Genomic DNA, 17,111 nt, shown 5'->3' with positions numbered 1-17,111 from the left:
CGTGCGAGGGCCCTTCCATCGCTGCTTGCAGCTTTAATTATTATTTATTCTTCTTCTTCTCCAAAGTGAATCGCATTTTTGAGGGGCGAAACATGCTCGAAAACTCATGAAATTTTGCACACATGTCAGGAGTGGCGAAAATTTACATGTGGCATAGGCGCCAGACGTGGGCGTGTACAAATGGCTCGATAGCGCCACCTGCAAAATTTCAAGAGAACAGCCCCCCCACTACGAAAAACGTACAGATACGAAATTTGGTAGGATCATCTATCACCCCAAGACCTACAAAAAAGTCTCTTGGAGCGAAGCTCTAAACCCAACAGGAAGTCCGCCATTTTGAATTTTTGCCTTGATTTTTGTGCAAATTTGGTCATTTCCAGCCTTCATACTTTAACGAACTCCTCCTACAGATTTAATCCGATCATCGTCATATTTGGTCAATCTCATCTAAAGGCCTTTCCGATGTTAAATTGCGGAGATCTTGACTTTTCGTCAGAGGGTGTGTCCGTGGCGGCCTGACAAATTTCGGCATTTTCGTCATGAAACAGGAAGTGGCTCTAACTCAGGCATACAATGTCCAATCTGCCCCACGCTTCATACGTTTGATAAGGGTCTTGGCCTGAACACATTTCAATGCCAATATTCAACTTCACTCATAGCGCCACCTAGAGGTAGGAGGAAATACCATGTTTTATGCTCTGATTTACTGCTCTTAGAGATTTAATCAAATCATCATCATATTTGGTCTGACTGATGTTAAGCCCTTTTCCTTGATAAATTGCGAAGATCTTGACTTTTCGTTGAGGGGCGTGTCCGTGGCGGCCTGGCAAAGTGTGATGTTTCGCCATGAAACAGGAAGTTGTTATAACTCAGGCATACAATGTCCGATCTGCCCCTGACTTCACACGTTTGATAAGGGTCCAGGCCTGAACACATCAACATGGCATAATTCAGTAACACTCATAGCGCCACCTAGAGGCAGCAGAAAATACCATGTTTTACGCTGTGATTTACTGCTCTTAGATATTTAACCATATCAACATCATATTTCACCAGTGTAATCTCAAGACCTTGTGTGATGATAAAAAGCAACGACCTTGACTTTTCATTAAAGGGCGTGTCCGTGGCGGCCTCGCAAAGTATCGGTAAATGAATCGCATTTTTGACAGGCTAAACAAGCCCAAAAAATCATAAAACGTTGCACACATGTCAGAAGTGGCGAAAATTTACATGTGGCATAGGCGCCAGAAGTGGGCGTGTAGAAATGGCTCGATAGCGCCACCTGCAAAATTTCAAGCGAACAGCCCCCCCGCTACGAAAAATGTACAGATACGAAATTTGGTAGGATCATCTATCACCCCAAGACCTACAAAAAAGTCTCTTGGAGCGAAGCTCTAAACCCCACAGGAAGTCGGCCATTTTGAATTTTTGCCTTGATTTTTGTGCAAATTTGGTCATTTCCAGGCTTCATACTGCAACAAACTCCTCCTACAGATTTAATCCGAGCATCGTCATGTTTGGTCAGTCTTATCTAAAGGCCTTTGCGATGCTAAATTGCGGAGATCTTGACTTTTCGTTGGAGGGTGTGTCCGTGGCGGGCTGCCAAATTTCGGTGTTTTCGCCATGAAACAGGAAGTGGCTCTGACTCAGGTATACAATGTCCAATCTGCCCCACGCTTCACATGTTTGATTAGGGTCTTGGCCTGAACACATTTCAATGCCAATATTCAGCTTCAGTCATAGCGCCACCTAGAGGTAGCAGGAAATACCATGTTTTACGCTATGATTTACTGCTCTTAGAGATTTAATCAAATCATCATCATATTTGGTTAGATTGATGTAAAGCCCTCTGCGGTGATAAATTGTGAATATCTTGACTTTTCGTTGAAGGGCGTGTCCGTGGCGGCCTGGCAAAGTGTGATGTTTCGCCATGAAACAGGAAGCTGTTGTAATTCAGACATACATTGTTCGATCTGCCCCAGACTTCACATGTTTGATAAGGTTCTTGGCCTGAACACATTTCAATGCCAATATTCAGCTTCAGTCATAGCACCACCTGCTGCACACAGGCGGTGTGGCACATCAGTTTCCCTTTGAATATCCACCTGTATTTACCCACTTTAATTCATATCCCCCTGGTTCACTGCTTTACTAATGCCATAGGGTGGCGGTGCACATGCGTGCGAGGGCCCTTCCATCGCTGCTTGCAGCTTTAATTATTATTAGGGCCCGAGCACCGAGGAGCAGGCCAGAATGGCCTGCACCGTGGGTGCAAAGCCCTATTGTTTTTGCTTCGTTTATTATTATTATTATTTTCTGAAATGAATCGCATTTTTGAAGGCCTAAACATGCCCGAAAACTCATGAAATTTTGCACACGCGTCAGAAGTGGTGAAAATTTACATGTGGTATAGGCGTCAGAAGTGGGCGTGTAGAAATGGCTCGATAGCGCCACCTGCAAAATTTCAAGAGAACAGCCCCCCCGCTACGAAAAACATATAGATACGAAATTTAGTAGGATCATCTATCACCCCAAGACCTACAAAAAAGTCTCTTGGAACTAAGCTCTAAACCCCACAGGAAGTCAGCCATTTTTAATTTTCTCTGTCATTTTTTGACATTTCCAAGCGTCGTACTTTAACGAACTCCTCCCAGAGATATAATTCGATGCTCATCATATTTGGTCAGTATCATCTAAAGGCCTTTGCGATGTTAAATTGCGGAGCTTTTGACTTTTCATTGGAGGGTGTGTCCGTGGCAGCCTGACAAATTTCAGCGTTTTCGCCATGAAACAGGAAGTTGTTCTAACTCAGGCATACAATGTCCAATCTGCCCCACGCTTCACATGTTTGATAAGGGTCTTGGCCTGAACACATTTCAATGCCAATATTCAGCTTCAGTCATAGCGCCACCTAGAGGTAGTAGAAAATACCATGTTTTACGCTGGGATTTACTGCTCTTAGAGATTTAATCAAATCATCATCATATCTGGTCAGACTGTTCTTAAGCCCTTTGCGATGATAAATTGGGAAGATCTTGACTTTTCGTTGAAGGGCGTGTCCGTGGCGGCCTGTCAAAGTGTGATGTTTCAACATGAAACAGGAAGCTGTTGTAATTCAGGCATACATTGTCCGATCTGCCCCCGACTTCACACGTTTGATAAGAGTCCTGGCCTGAACACATCAACATGGCTTAATTTAGTAACAGTCATAGCGCCACCTAGAGGCAGCAGGAAATGCCATGTTTAATGCTGTGACTTGCTGCTCTTAGAGATTTAACCATATCAACATCATATTTCATCAGTCTAATCTCAAGACCTTGTGTGATGATAAAAAGCAACGACCTTGACTTTTCATTAAAGGGCGTGTCCGTTGCGGCCTCGCAAAGTATTGCTAAATGAATCACATTTTTGACAGCCTAAATAAGCTCAAAAAGTCATGAAACGTTGCACACATGTCAAAGGTGGCAAATATTTTCATGTGATATAGGCTTCAGAACTTGGGGTGTTAAAATGGCTCTATAGCGCCACCTACAAAAATTCAATAGAGCAGCCCCCCCACTACGTTAATCGTACAGATACGAAATGCGGTAGGATCATGTATCACCCCAAGACCTACAAAAAAGTCTCTTGGAGCAAAGCTGTAAACCCCACAGGAAGTCAGACATTTTGAATTTTCTCTGTAATTTGAGTGCAAATTTTGCCATTTCTTGCCTTCGTATTTTAACAAACTCCTCCTATAAATTTAATCAGATAATCATCATATTTTGTGTGTGTCATTTAAAGGGCTTTGCAATGCTAAATTGCGGAGATCTTGACATTTCAATGGAGGGTGTGTCCGTGGCAGCTTGCCAAATTTCTGTGTTTCTCAAAGAAACAGGAAGTTGTTCTAACTCGGATTTAAAATGTCCAATCTGACCCACGCTTCACAAGTTTGATAATTGTCCTGTCCTGAACACATCAACATGGCAATATTCAGTAAAAGTTATAGCGCCACATGCTGGAAGCAGAAAATGACATGTTTAACACTGTGATTTACTGCTCATCTAAATGTATTCAGATCATCATCATATTTGGTCAGTCTGAACTTAGGGACTTCACAATGATAAATTGTGAGGATCTTGACATTTCGTTAAAGGGGTGTGTCGATGGTGGCCTGTCAAAGTTTGATGTTTCGCCATGAGAAAGCTGTTGTAACTCAGGCATGCAATGTCCGACCTGTCACAGACATCATACGTTTGACAAGGGTCCTGGCCTCAACACATCAATGTTACAACGATCAATTACAAGCATAGCGCCACCTGCTGCACAAAAAGAGCTGTGGCACTTCAAAGTTCCTTTGAATATCCACCTATATTTACCCACTGAAATTTCAATCCCCCTGGTTTATTGCTTTACTAAGGCCATAGAGTGGCGGTGCACATGCGTGCGAGGGCCCTTCCATCACTGCTTGCAGTTTTAATTAGGGCCCGAGCACCGAGGAGCAGGCCAGAATGGCCTGCACCGTGGGTGCAAAGCCCTATTGTTTTTGCTCCGTTTATTATTATTTTTCTTCTTCTTCTTCTTCTTCTTCTTCTTCTTCTCCGAAATGGATCGCATTTTTGAGGGCATAAACATACCCGAAAACTCATGAAAATTTGCACACGCGTCAGAAGTGGCGAAAATTTACATGTAGTATAGGCGGCAGAAGTGGGCGTGTAAAAATGGCTCGATAGCGCCACCTGCAAAATTTCAAGAGAACAGCCCCCCCCACTACGAAAAACTTACAGATACGAAATTTGGTAGGGTCATCTATCACCCCAAGACCTTCAAAAAAGTCTCTTGGAGCTAAGCTCTAAACCCCACAGGAAGTCGGCCATTTTGAATTATCTCTGTCATTTTTTGACATTTCGAAGCGTCGTACTTTAACGAACTCCTCCTAGAGATTTAATCTGATCATCATCATATTTGGTCAGTCTCATCTAAAGACCTTTGCGATGCTAAATTGCGGAGCTTTTGACTTTTCGTTGGAGGGCGTGTCCGTGGCAACCTGGCAAAATGTGATGTTTCGCCATGAAACAGGAAGCTGATGTAATTCAGGCATACATTGTCCGATCTGCCCCTGACTTCACACGTTTGATAAGGGTCCAGGCCTGAACACATCAACATGGCATAACTCAGTAACACTTATAGCGCCACCTAGAGGCAGCCGGAAATACCATGTTTTACGCTGTGACTTACTGCTCTTAGATATTTAACCATATTAACATTATATTTCACCAGTGTAATCTCAAGACCTTGTGTGATGATAAAAAGCAACGACCTTGACTTTTCATTAAAGGGCGTGTCCGTGGCGGCATCGCAAAGTATCGCTAAATTAATCGCATTTTTGACAGCCTAAACAAGCTCAAAAAGTCATAAAACATTGCACACACGTCAGAAGTGGCGAAAATGTACATGTGGCATAGGCGCCAGAAGTGGGCATGTAGAAATGGCTCGATAGCGCCACCTGCAAAATTTCAAGAGAACAGCCCCGCCGCTACGAAAAACCTACAGATACTAAATTTGGTAGGGTCATCTATCACCCCAAGACCTACAAAAAAGTCTCTTGGAGCGAAGCTCTAAACCCCACAGAAAGTCTGCCATTTTGAATTTTTGCTGTGATTTCTGTGCAAATTTTGTCATTTCCAGGCTTTGTACTTTAACGAACTCAGACATTCAAAGTCTCCCGGAAGTTCCGGGAGTCTCCCGCATAATGATAGCGGCTCCCTGATCCCCGCACATTAGTTAAAATCTCCCGGAATCTATAGAGCGAGCAAGAAAGAGTAGCACGCGCACGGCAGAGAGGGAGGGGGAGACCTTGCGTGTGTGTGCTAGTGTGCCTCATTAAGCGCATGTAAGACAGAGAGCATCCTGATTGGCCTGCTCCGGTAAATCAACCAATCAATTGTCAGTGTGGGCGGGCTTTTATCTCTTCTCCCGAACGGAGGTGAGTTCAACAAGTTTAATATCATGTGCATATTTTTCAGGCTGGCTACTAGTTGCCAAGGCTACATGAAAACAACAAACTACTTAGACCTGTTTAAAGCTGCAATAGAATATAAATAAAACAGTTTATATAAATATTATAAGCAGCTTATATAAATAGTAAAAGTGATCTACATAATATAATTAACAAATAATTGGGTAACACTTTACAATAAGGTTTATTAGCTAACATTAGTTTTTACTACATTAGTTAACATATACTAATAATGAACTGCACTTAAAGCATTTTTTATCTTTGTTAATGTTAATTTATACATTTACTAATACATTATTCAAATCTTGTTAACATTAGTTAATGCACTGTGAACTAACACGAACAAACCATGAACAGCTGTATTTTTATTAACTAACGTTAACAAAGATTAGCAAATACAGTAACAAATGTACTGCTCATGGTTAGTTCATGTTAGTTAATACATTAACTAATGTTAACAAATGAGACCTAGTAAAGTGTTACCAATAATTGCATAGGCCTCTAGAAATTAATATTATGCTTTTATATCTTGAAATGTCATATCCTTGTCCTCTTTTATTTATTTATTTTTTTGAGGGGTGGGGGGGCTTCGGGATACCTCCCTGAAATGACTTTTTGCAGGTTGGGATGTCTGCGAACTCCTCCTAGAGATTTTATCAGACCGTCATCATATTTGGTCAATCTCATCTAAAGGCCTTTGTGATGTTATATTGCGGAGCTTTTGACTTTTCGTTGGAGGGTGTGTCCGTGGCGGCCTGACAAAGTTCAGCGTTTTTGCCATGAAACAGGAAGTTGTTATAACTCAGTCATACAATGTCCAATCTGCCCCACACTTCACATGTTTGATAAGAGTCTTGACCTGAACACATTTAAATGCCAATATTCAGCTTCAGTCATAGCGCCACCTAGAGGTAGCAGGAAATGCCTTGTTTTACACTGTGATTTACTGTTCTCAGAGATTTAATCAAATCATTATCATATCTGGTCAGACTGATCTTAAGCCCTTTGCGATGATAAATTGCGAAGATCTTGACTTTTCGTTGAAGGGCGTGTCCGTGGCGGCCTGGCAAAATGTGATGTTTTGACATGAAACAGGAAGCTATTGTAATTCAGGCATACATTATCCAATCTGCTCCAGACTTCACACGTTTGATAAGGGTCCCGGCCTGAACACGTCAATATAACAATAATCAGGTACAGTTATAGCGCCACCTGCTGCACACAGGTGGTGTGGCACATTTTTTGTCCTTTGAATATCAACCTATATTTACCCACTTTAATTCATATCCCCCTGGTTCACTGCTTAACTAATGCCATAGGGTGGCGGTGCACATCCGTGCGAGGGCCCTTCCATCGCTGCTTGCAGCTTTAATTATTATTTATTCTTCTTCTTCTCCAAAGTGAATCGCATTTTTGAGGGGCGAAACATGCTCGAAAACTCATGAAATTTTGCACACATGTCAGGAGTGGCGAAAATTTACATGTGGCATAGGCACCAGAAGTGGGCGTGTAGAAATGGCTCGATAGCGCCACCTGCAAAATTTCAAGAGAACAGCCCCCCCGCTACGAAAAACGTACAGATACGAAATTTGGTAGGATCATCTATCACCCCAAGACCTACAAAAAAGTCTCTTGGAGTGAAGCTCTAAACCCAACAGGAAGTCCGCCATTTTGAATTTTTGCCTTGATTTTTGTGCAAATTTGGTCATTTCCAGCCTTCATACTTTAACGAACTCCTCCTACAGATTTAATCCGATCATCGTCATATTTGGTCAATCTCATCTAAAGGCCTTTGCGATGTTAAATTGCGGAGATCTTGACTTTTCGTCGGAGGGTGTGTCCGTGGCGGCCTGACAAATTTCGGCATTTTCGCCATGAAACAGGAAGTGGTTCTAACTCAGGCATTCAATGTCCAATCTGCCCCACGCTTCATACGTTTGATAAGGGTCTTGGCCTGAACACATTTCAATGCCAATATTCAACTTCACTCATAGCGCCACCTAGAGGTAGGAGGAAATACCATGTTTTATGCTCTGATTTACTGCTCTTAGAGATTTAATCAAATCATCATCATATTTGGTCTGACTGATGTTAAGCCCTTTTCCTTGATAAATTGCGAAGATCTTGACTTTTCGTTGAAGGGCGTGTCCGTGGCGGCCTGGCAAAGTGTGATGTTTCGCCATGAAACAGGAAGTTGTTATAACTCAGGAATACAATGTCCGATCTGCCCCTGACTTCACACATTTGATAAGGGTCCAGGCCTGAACACATCAACATGGCATAATTCAGTAACACTCATAGCGCCACCTAGAGGCAGCAGGAAATACCATGTTTTACGCTGTGATTTACTGCTCTTAGATATTTAACCATATCAACATCATATTTCACCAGTGTAATCTCAAGACCTTGTGTGATGATAAAAAGCAACGACCTTGACTTTTCATTAAAGGGCGTGTCCGTGGCGGCCTTGCAAAGTATCGGTAAATGAATCGCATTTTTGACAGGCTAAACAAGCCCAAAAAGTCATAAAACGTTGCACACATGTCAGAAGTGGCGAAAATTTACATGTGGCATAGGCGCCAGAAGTGGGCGTGTAGAAATGGCTCGATAGCGCCACCTGCAAAATTTCAAGCGAACAGCCCCCCCGCTACGAAAAATGTACAGATACGAAATTTGGTAGGATCATCTATCACCCCAAGACCTACAAAAAAGTCTCTTGGAGCGAAGCTCTAAACCCCACAGGAAGTCAGCCATTTTGAATTTTTGCCTTGATTTTTGTGCAAATTTGGTCATTTCCAGGCTTCATACTGCAAGAAACTCCTCCTACAGATTTAATCCGATCATCGTCATATTTGGTCGGTCTTATCTAAAGGCCTTTGCGATGCTAAATTGCAGAGATCTTGACTTTTCGTTGGAGGGTGTGTCCGTGGCGGGCTGCCAAATTTCTGCGTTTTCGCCATGAAACAGGAAGTGGCTCTAACTCAGGTATACAATGTCCAATCTGCCCCACGCTTCACATGTTTGATTAGGGTCTTGGCCTGAACACATTTCAATGCCAATATTCAGCTTCAGTCATAGCGCCATCTAGAGGTAGCAGGAAATACCATGTTTTACGCTATGATTTACTGCTCTTAGAGATTTAATCAAATCATCATCATATTTGGTTAGATTGATGTAAAGCCCTCTGCGGTGATAAATTGTGAATATCTTGACTTTTCGTTGAAGGGCGTGTCCGTGGCGGCCTGGCAAAGTGTGATGTTTCGCCATGAAACAGGAAGCTGTTGTAATTCAGACATACATTGTTCGATCTGCCCCAGACTTCACATGTTTGATAAGGTTCTTGGCCTGAACACATTTCAATGCCAATATTCAGCTTCAGTCATAGCACCACCTGCTGCACACAGGCGGTGTGGCACATCAGTTTCCCTTTGAATATCCACCTGTATTTACCCACTTTAATTCATATCCCCCTGGTTCACTGCTTTACTAATGCCATAGGGTAGCGGTGCACATGCGTGCGAGGGCCCTTCCATCGCTGCTTGCAGCTTTAATTTTAAATACCTTTAAAGTATTTTTTTGTGATTTACCGTTTTCTACATAAAATAAACCTCCATAATGTAAAAAACAACAAGGTAAAATTTTCACATATTTTTAATATTGACTGAGTACGTGTAAAGGATTAAAATCATATGGCTTGTTCGACTTCATGCAGCGTTGCAAGAAGTGACAGGTGGATGACGTCAATGTACCTCGTGAGCGACCGAGAAACCTAAGGGGGCGTGCACACCAAAGCCTTTACGCCGTGCCAATTTTCAATTGTTTCCAATGGAAGTGCTGCGTTTTTCAAAAAGCCAGCAGCTGGCATTTTTTTCTGTGCTGAAAGCTGGCGCTCTGCGATTTTCCACACTGAGCACCGAAAAACTAAAAAAAATATTCAACTTTGGGTGAAAAGCTCAGCTCGGCTATGTCAGTTCTTACCCCGCCGTCCAATCACAGGGGAGGAGGGACGGGATAAACATCACAACAACCAACCGGCGCATTGTTCAACGACTGGTCAAGGTCAAAGGTCAAAGATTTATTTAGCCATTTCAACAATACAGTTGAGAGGAATTTATCTTGGTATGCTCACATTAACAACAATACACTGACAGTACAACACATCCCACACATATATCCCCCCTTCCAATAACATGAAATACACAGACATGAACAACATATATTACACATTAAGTCCATAAAGTGCTTGATGCAGATACCCATAAAGCATATGAATTAAGATTAAGGAAGGTAAAGGTGAGTGGTGGTGAGAAAAACAGTCCGACCGGGCCATGTGAAATGTTCTAGCTTCAGACTATGTTTAAATAGCGTAAGGCCTGGGGATAGGTGCTATCTCTGAAGCATGATGTTCTGCTGATGATGCTTCTGTACCTCTTTCATGATGGTAGAAGGGTGAACAGGTAATTTGCCTGATAAACAAAGCAGAAGTATCATTGCTAAAGCGCTAAAAGCGCTCAGCTAAAAAGAGCTAACATTCGGCAGAAAAAGGTGCCGTTTTTAGCCACGTTTAAAATGCTTGGAAACGCAAGGTGCGCCACACTGCCTTTTTTGGTCACTTTAAAAAAAAGAGCAGTTTGGCCTTGCTTTTTATATTGCTAGGCAACCACGGAGGCAGCTGTCCTGTCAATCAAATATTAAAGCGTGAGCACTCTTTTGCTGTTAACTGTCATATTAACAGAAACTTTAAAAAGAGGACGCTTGCTTTGACTTTATTCGAGGGTAAGAGGTGCACAGGAGAGAGTGAGTGCAGTCCGGTTGTTCCAAGCAACTGTAAACTTCCGTCACCACGACGGTAGGCCCGCCTCTCCCCTCATTGGACTCCCCTGATTGGACAATGGAAAAACGCGAATGATGTTGGGTGCTTTTCCGCTCTGAGCGCTCCTTCAGAAAGCGTTGGCCGGCAGGTGGCAAAAAGTGCAAGCCGTTCGGCGAGCATAAACAGAGCATGTAACGCTCACTGCCCATAGAAAATCATTCAAAAAAAGGCGCCTGCAAAAACTGCCATAAACGCGTTTGGTGTGATCAGCCCCTTACACGGTACTTTGCCATCATCTGCTGCCTGTCAGTTCTTGCGGCACTGCATAAAGTCAAACACATATATACTGAAGTTTGATTTAATTCAGAGATTTAAGCCTGGTTTTTACAGACAGGGTCACATAAATAGTAAATATTCATGCATTGCATTAAATATTTTATCTTTGGGCACTAGTTATGTTCGCTTTTATTTGATAAAATATTAACAAAAATTATGATTTGTTTAAATATATGAAGAGTTTCGTTGCAAAACGAGATAACCACCGGTTTTTTAATTGTTCAGACTTCAGAAATCTCATTTTTTGGTTGTACATTCCAATTAATTTCAATGCAACTGCAGTTGGTTTATTTTGATTTAAACCTTCATAACTTAAAAAATACAGCTAAGAAGCACCATAAAACAAAATAATAACATGATTACATAATAATAAACATGTTTTGAGAAAAATGTTAAAAAATGGATTTATCTCGTTTTGCAACGAAACTCTTCATATTGTTTCCATAATTTGATGTACAATGACGGTTTAATAACAGGACTGACAGTCTTTTGTCTCTGTGTGAATATAGAAAAACATCCAGAATCTCAATTTATCATTCTTTGTGTTAATAAAAACTGAACAGAGAATTTAATTGTATCATGTTTCTTTCAGATGTAAAGAGTGAATGTTGTGATGAAGAAATAACGTCTTCGACATCAAACGACCAACTGACAGCACAAACTCTTTCCTGCGTCACACAGAGACATGAGGGAAAACACGCAGAACAAAAACTCTCCACCAACTTAAAAGCCCATCAGATAAACCATATTGGAGAGAAACCTTACCACTGCGCCCAATGTGGAAATAGCTTCACTAATTCAAGTACTTTTAAAATTCATCAGAGAGTTCATACCGGAGAAAAACCTTACGACTGTAATGTTTGTTGGAGGAGTTTTGGGCGACGTGACCATTTAGTGAATCACCAGAGAATTCACACAGGTGACAGACCTTACAAATGCTCTCAGTGCGATAAGACGTTTACTCAGTCGGGTCACTTAAAAATCCACGAGAGACTTCATACTGGAGAGAAACCTTACCACTGTTCTCACTGTGGAAAGAGCTTCACTTATTCAAGTTCTGTTAGTGTTCATCTGAGAGTTCACACGGGAGAAAAACCTTATCACTGTAGCGTTTGTGGGAGGAGTTTTAATCAACACGAACATTTAGTGTCACACCAGAAAACTCATACAGGAGAAAGACTTTACAAATGCTCTCAGTGTGACAAGGCGTTTACTCAGTCAAGTCACTTAAAAGTTCATCAGAGACTTCATACTGGAGAGAAACCTTACCACTGCTCTTACTGTGGAAGAAGATTCACAATTTTATCCCATTTCAAAGTTCATCAGAGAATTCACACTGGAGAGAAACCTTACCAATGCTCGATCTGTGGAGAGAGATTCACTTATTCGGGAAGTTTTCAGAATCATCAGAAGAAACACACTGAAGAACAAACTACACTGAAATCATCATAGTGCCTTAAACTCTTTACACAATGACTGTGTATATTTGGTGCGAACGTTCGATAGGATAACATGCTAGAACAAAAATAATTTATTTCTATAAATTACTTTACATTGACCTTGGATATTCGCGGCCTAAAAAAAGGTGTTTTTGACCACTGTGTCGAATTTCCCTTCTTTCGCCCTGGGTCCATCAATGAGATCTGAGCATTACTTCACATTCGCAGAGCCGCTGCTATAACTCAAAAGGCTTAGATGGTGGCGCTAAACTGTTTTGACAATGCATGTAAACACACCATTGAAATGATTAAAGGGGACATATCATGAAAATCTGACTTTTTCCATATATAAGTGCTATAATTGTGTCCCCAGTGCTTCTATCAACCTAGAAAATGTGAAAAAGATCAACCCAGTAACTTAGCTTTGGTAAACCATTCTTTGCAAGCATGTGAAAAAATAGATAATTTTTTTATATTTTGAGCTAAAACTTCACATACGTACTCTGGGGACACTAAAGATTTATTGACATCTTAAAAAAAGTCTTGTGAAATGTCCCCTTTAAGTCAAGTCAATTTTATTTAAATAGTGCTTTTCACAATATTTCATTGTTCCAAAGCACTTGAACATGAAATTGAAATAAAGAAAATTTACATGTAGTCATGAAGCCAATATTTTTATTCAACCTACTTACAAATACGAAAACATTCAACATTCACCGACTGAAAGGGACACTCCACTTTTTTTGAAAATATGCTAATTTTCCAGCTCCCCTAAAACAATTGATTTTTACCGTTTTGGAATTGATTCAGCAAATCTCCGTGTCCGGTGCTACCACTTTTAGCATAGCTTAGCACAATCCATTGAATCTGATTAAACCATTAGCATCGCGGTCCAAAAATAACCAAAGAGTTTCGATGTTTTTTTATTTGGGGCTTGACTCTTCTGTAGTTGCATCGTGTACTAAGACCGACAGAAAATTAAAAGTTGCAATTTTCTAGGCTAATATGGCTAGGAACTATACTCTTATTTTGGCGTAATAATCAAGGACTTTGCGGTACAATGGCTGCAGAAGGCGCAATGATATTACGCAGTGCCTGAAAATTGTCCCCTTGGTAACTTTCAATAGCAGGGGACTATTTTCGGGCACTGCGTAATATAATTGCGCCTCCTTTAAATTACTTTAAAATCGCAAAATTTGCTGTTGGTCTTGGGGCACGGTGTAACTACAGAGGAGTCAAGTTTTAGGTAGGAAAAATATTGAAACTCTGGTTATTTTTGAGCGCGATGCTAACTTGATGCAATCAAGTGCAAAGATAATTAAGTGTGATAGCTTTGAATTACATTGATTACGTTGTGCGTAGTGTTTTTCTTTGGAAAACAAACATTCCAAAACATATTATCATAATTTTTACTCCACTACAATTCATAATTTCAAGTTTTTGGTTTATATTTAATATTTAAGTACATTAAACATCTAGTAATTTTTTGTACTTTTACTTAAGTAAAAATTTTTTTCGTACCTTTACTCAAGAAAGTAAAAGTACACAATTTTTATGTAATTAGGCATTAAATCAATTTTAATATGCAGTATATGATGAATACACAGTATGATTTTATGCTTTAGAATGTAGTGAAAATTTTTTAGTAAAGAAAAGTACATTTTTTCCCAAGAGAAACACTGATAAAGCACAGATGCTTGGAAAATGTAACTAAAATACTTAAGTATTATACACCTCTGATGAATATGAAAACTGACATGTTTTTATGGTCTTGGTCTCGACTTGGTTTTGACTCCTAAAGGACTCGGTCTCGACTCAGACTTGCTTCCTCAAAGACTCGGTCTTGACTCAAACTCAACTGTATTTGAAAACTAACGGACTCTGTCTCAACTTGGTCTCGGCCCTTCAAAAACTCGGTCTTGACTCGGCATAGGCTGTGCATCCTCAACACTATTTCCTATAATACAAGGTTTCTCAGTAAAGGGTTGTGTATATGACAAATTTCAGCGACTGTAGTCTCAGACGGATGGTATTTACGTCAGTGTCCGAAATTGCTCATTTTTGTTCACTTCATATAGTAGACTCTAATGTCATTCCCTAAATGGAGACATCCGGTAAGAATTCAAATCCTGTGTGAATTAGTCGTTAATATTAAAGACGTCTGGTTATTATCTACCCCAGTAAAAATATATCTCCAAATAGGGCTTAACATTCTTTAACCCTGCTTTGTTCGACACTGCACACATTTGGTACTACAGTGCGAGGATTTGATAACCCCACTTTAAAATTTTAAGTGTGAAACATGAATAAAAGCTGTGACAAGAATAAAAATAACCTGGGTTTTTTCATATCTGATTACATGTTTGTGCAAACTCATAGCCAAAATAGCCATTGTTTATTTTAAATTGTATGGGTATGTAGATGTGCAAGTATCTGTTTGTGTACGTGTGTGTGTTACCATAGAAGCATATCTAAACACAGATATAAATCAAGTATGTAAAATGCAGGTCAACGATGAAATGTACGCACCAGAATTCATTATATCAATCTTGTGTGTCAGGTTTGTCTGCCCAAAGTGCTAACTTCTTCCTGTCTTGTCCCCATCATAAAACACATAATTTCCAGACATTTAAAATGATGTAACATTTGTCTCTCAAGTAAAAGCCTCATAAATATGAGAATAAAAATAAGATCACAACATTAAGACTGTATGTATGATAAAGTTGTGTGCATATTGTATTTGAATTGTTCTCGATGAAATGGGAAAATGAGGAAGTAGTCACATTTAATACACACCTTATTACACCTTATAAGTCTTATTACAATTAAATCAAAATCAATAAATTAATGGTTTACATTAATGGACCACATATAATGCACAAATACACAACATTATTAAATTTACATAATCTCATAGGGTCTTGAGGAAATATGATAGCTATGATCACATTTTAAAACTGGTTTTGGCATTCCAGAAAGTGAAACATTGACTGTAAGGAAATGATCGACAGAAAAACAAAGCAGGGAGAGAAGGAAGAGAGAAAGGAGGGTAAATAAACAAGGTGTGTCACACAGATTGCTGGGTTTTTGGTAAACGCTATAACGTTTGACACACACAGACGAGGACATTACATGACTTTATAGTAAAGGATCGACAAAATGTTTCGCTCGGCAATGGAAGGATGAAAATAAATGGCTATGGAGAGACAAGCATCTGAGGTATGTAGTAAGATACCACTGGTAGAAATACGATTTCAAAAGATTATTTTGTACAAATATTAAAGAAAGATACACAGATAGGTTTATAATTTTAAACATGAATGCAAACGGACTTTTTTGTGTCTTTGTGAACTGCACACTGTCGGTGTAGCATTGCATTAACAGCACAAAAGGTCCTAGATTTACACATACTGATAAAATGTATACCTTGCAATGCATTTGCATATGCCTAAACGTAATGTAATGTAACTCTAGAATGGAAAATGTTAAGAAATTTAAAAGAGAAATTAATTCATATTTTCATTTTAATGCAGAATAATGAAAAGCCAAGAGATATGCAGTCTTGATAAAACCGAAAACAAATGAGAGTCCAGAAACACATAATAGTGAATCACAAGTGGACACAAACATGACCAGACAATATTTATCTTACCATTCTTCTCTGGAGATAGAAGAAGAAATAACATGCAAAGGACAAAATGAAGACTCTGATGTAAGAGCTAATGCTGTTGGGGAACCACCAACCAAGACTTTAGAAACAGATGAAGGTAATGAAGCTGTTTTAAATTTTCCTAAATGGGAAAGGAAAACCTTGCTTTCTCCTATCACTATGTCCATTAAAACAAGCGAGGATGATAAAATGCTTGGCACTGAGGAACCTACAGAGATTGGAGCTGCATTATACTGTCAGATGGAGAGTCCTGCTCGGCAATCACATGCCTCCCCATTTCACCTTTCAACGTCTTCAGAAAGACATGATTTTTCACAAACAGAGTTAAAAAATGAAGGTTGTGATAATCAACCCAAACTGTTGTGGGGTGATGGTGCAGCCATGCAGTCAACTGATCAAATATATGATAATGCTAACAACAGGACAGCAAGGTCAGTTTCTGATCCAGTTGTACGCAAGCCCAAGGAGCAAAGACCTCTCTCAGCCCCAACTATTTCAGAATTTGCAACGAAAAACTTTACGGGCAATGCGAGTCCCCAGAAAGGCTGGAAGGATTCGGGAAACGAAGAAAGCTTTGGAGAATTGGACAATGAGAATGGAATGAGAAGTAAAGGAATGGGAATGAAAAGTAAATTGAAGACCCTTACTCTGAAACTTATGGAAATGCTCAAGGAAAATCGCAGTCGGGAGCATAACGATAGTAAGAATAGACAAGACTATGTGGAAGAAGAGATTGAGTCTGTATGTTTATTTATGTGATCTTTATTTCTGGTCTTTTACATCTAAATTATGATGACTGTTACATTTATATATGAACGTTAGATATCTTAATTTGTCCTTTGCTTTATTTTTGAC

At 40.0% G+C, this 17,111-nt stretch overlaps 2 protein-coding genes across 5 annotated transcripts in view; both read left to right on the top strand.

Moving 5' to 3' along the window:
* The window catches only part of LOC129444309 (uncharacterized), a 47,757-nt gene extending 32,467 nt beyond the window's left edge, over positions 1-15,290 (top strand). The window contains exon 2 of the mRNA XM_055204918.2: positions 11,740-15,290. Within this exon, the coding sequence (XP_055060893.2) occupies positions 11,740-12,599 (860 nt within the window). The 3' untranslated portion in view covers positions 12,600-15,290. The remainder of the gene's footprint in view (positions 1-11,739) is intronic.
* Positions 15,291-15,571: 281 nt separating this feature from the next.
* The window catches only part of LOC129444304 (uncharacterized), a 75,087-nt gene continuing 73,547 nt past the window's right edge, over positions 15,572-17,111 (top strand). For 2 of the 4 annotated variants that reach the window (XM_055204909.2, XM_055204908.2), the window contains exons 1-2: positions 15,572-15,805; positions 16,120-16,997. In XM_055204909.2, the coding sequence (XP_055060884.2) occupies positions 16,215-16,997 (783 nt within the window). In that variant the 5' untranslated portion in view covers positions 15,572-15,805; positions 16,120-16,214. The remainder of the gene's footprint in view (positions 15,806-16,119; positions 16,998-17,111) is intronic. The other 2 variants (XM_073862444.1, XM_055204910.2) reach the window with 2 other exon arrangements.

This window comes from Misgurnus anguillicaudatus, chromosome 3, assembly GCF_027580225.2.
Source record: "Misgurnus anguillicaudatus chromosome 3, ASM2758022v2, whole genome shotgun sequence".
Taxonomy (NCBI): Eukaryota; Metazoa; Chordata; class Actinopteri; order Cypriniformes; family Cobitidae; genus Misgurnus; species Misgurnus anguillicaudatus.
This window is presented reverse-complemented; position numbering and strand designations above follow the sequence as displayed.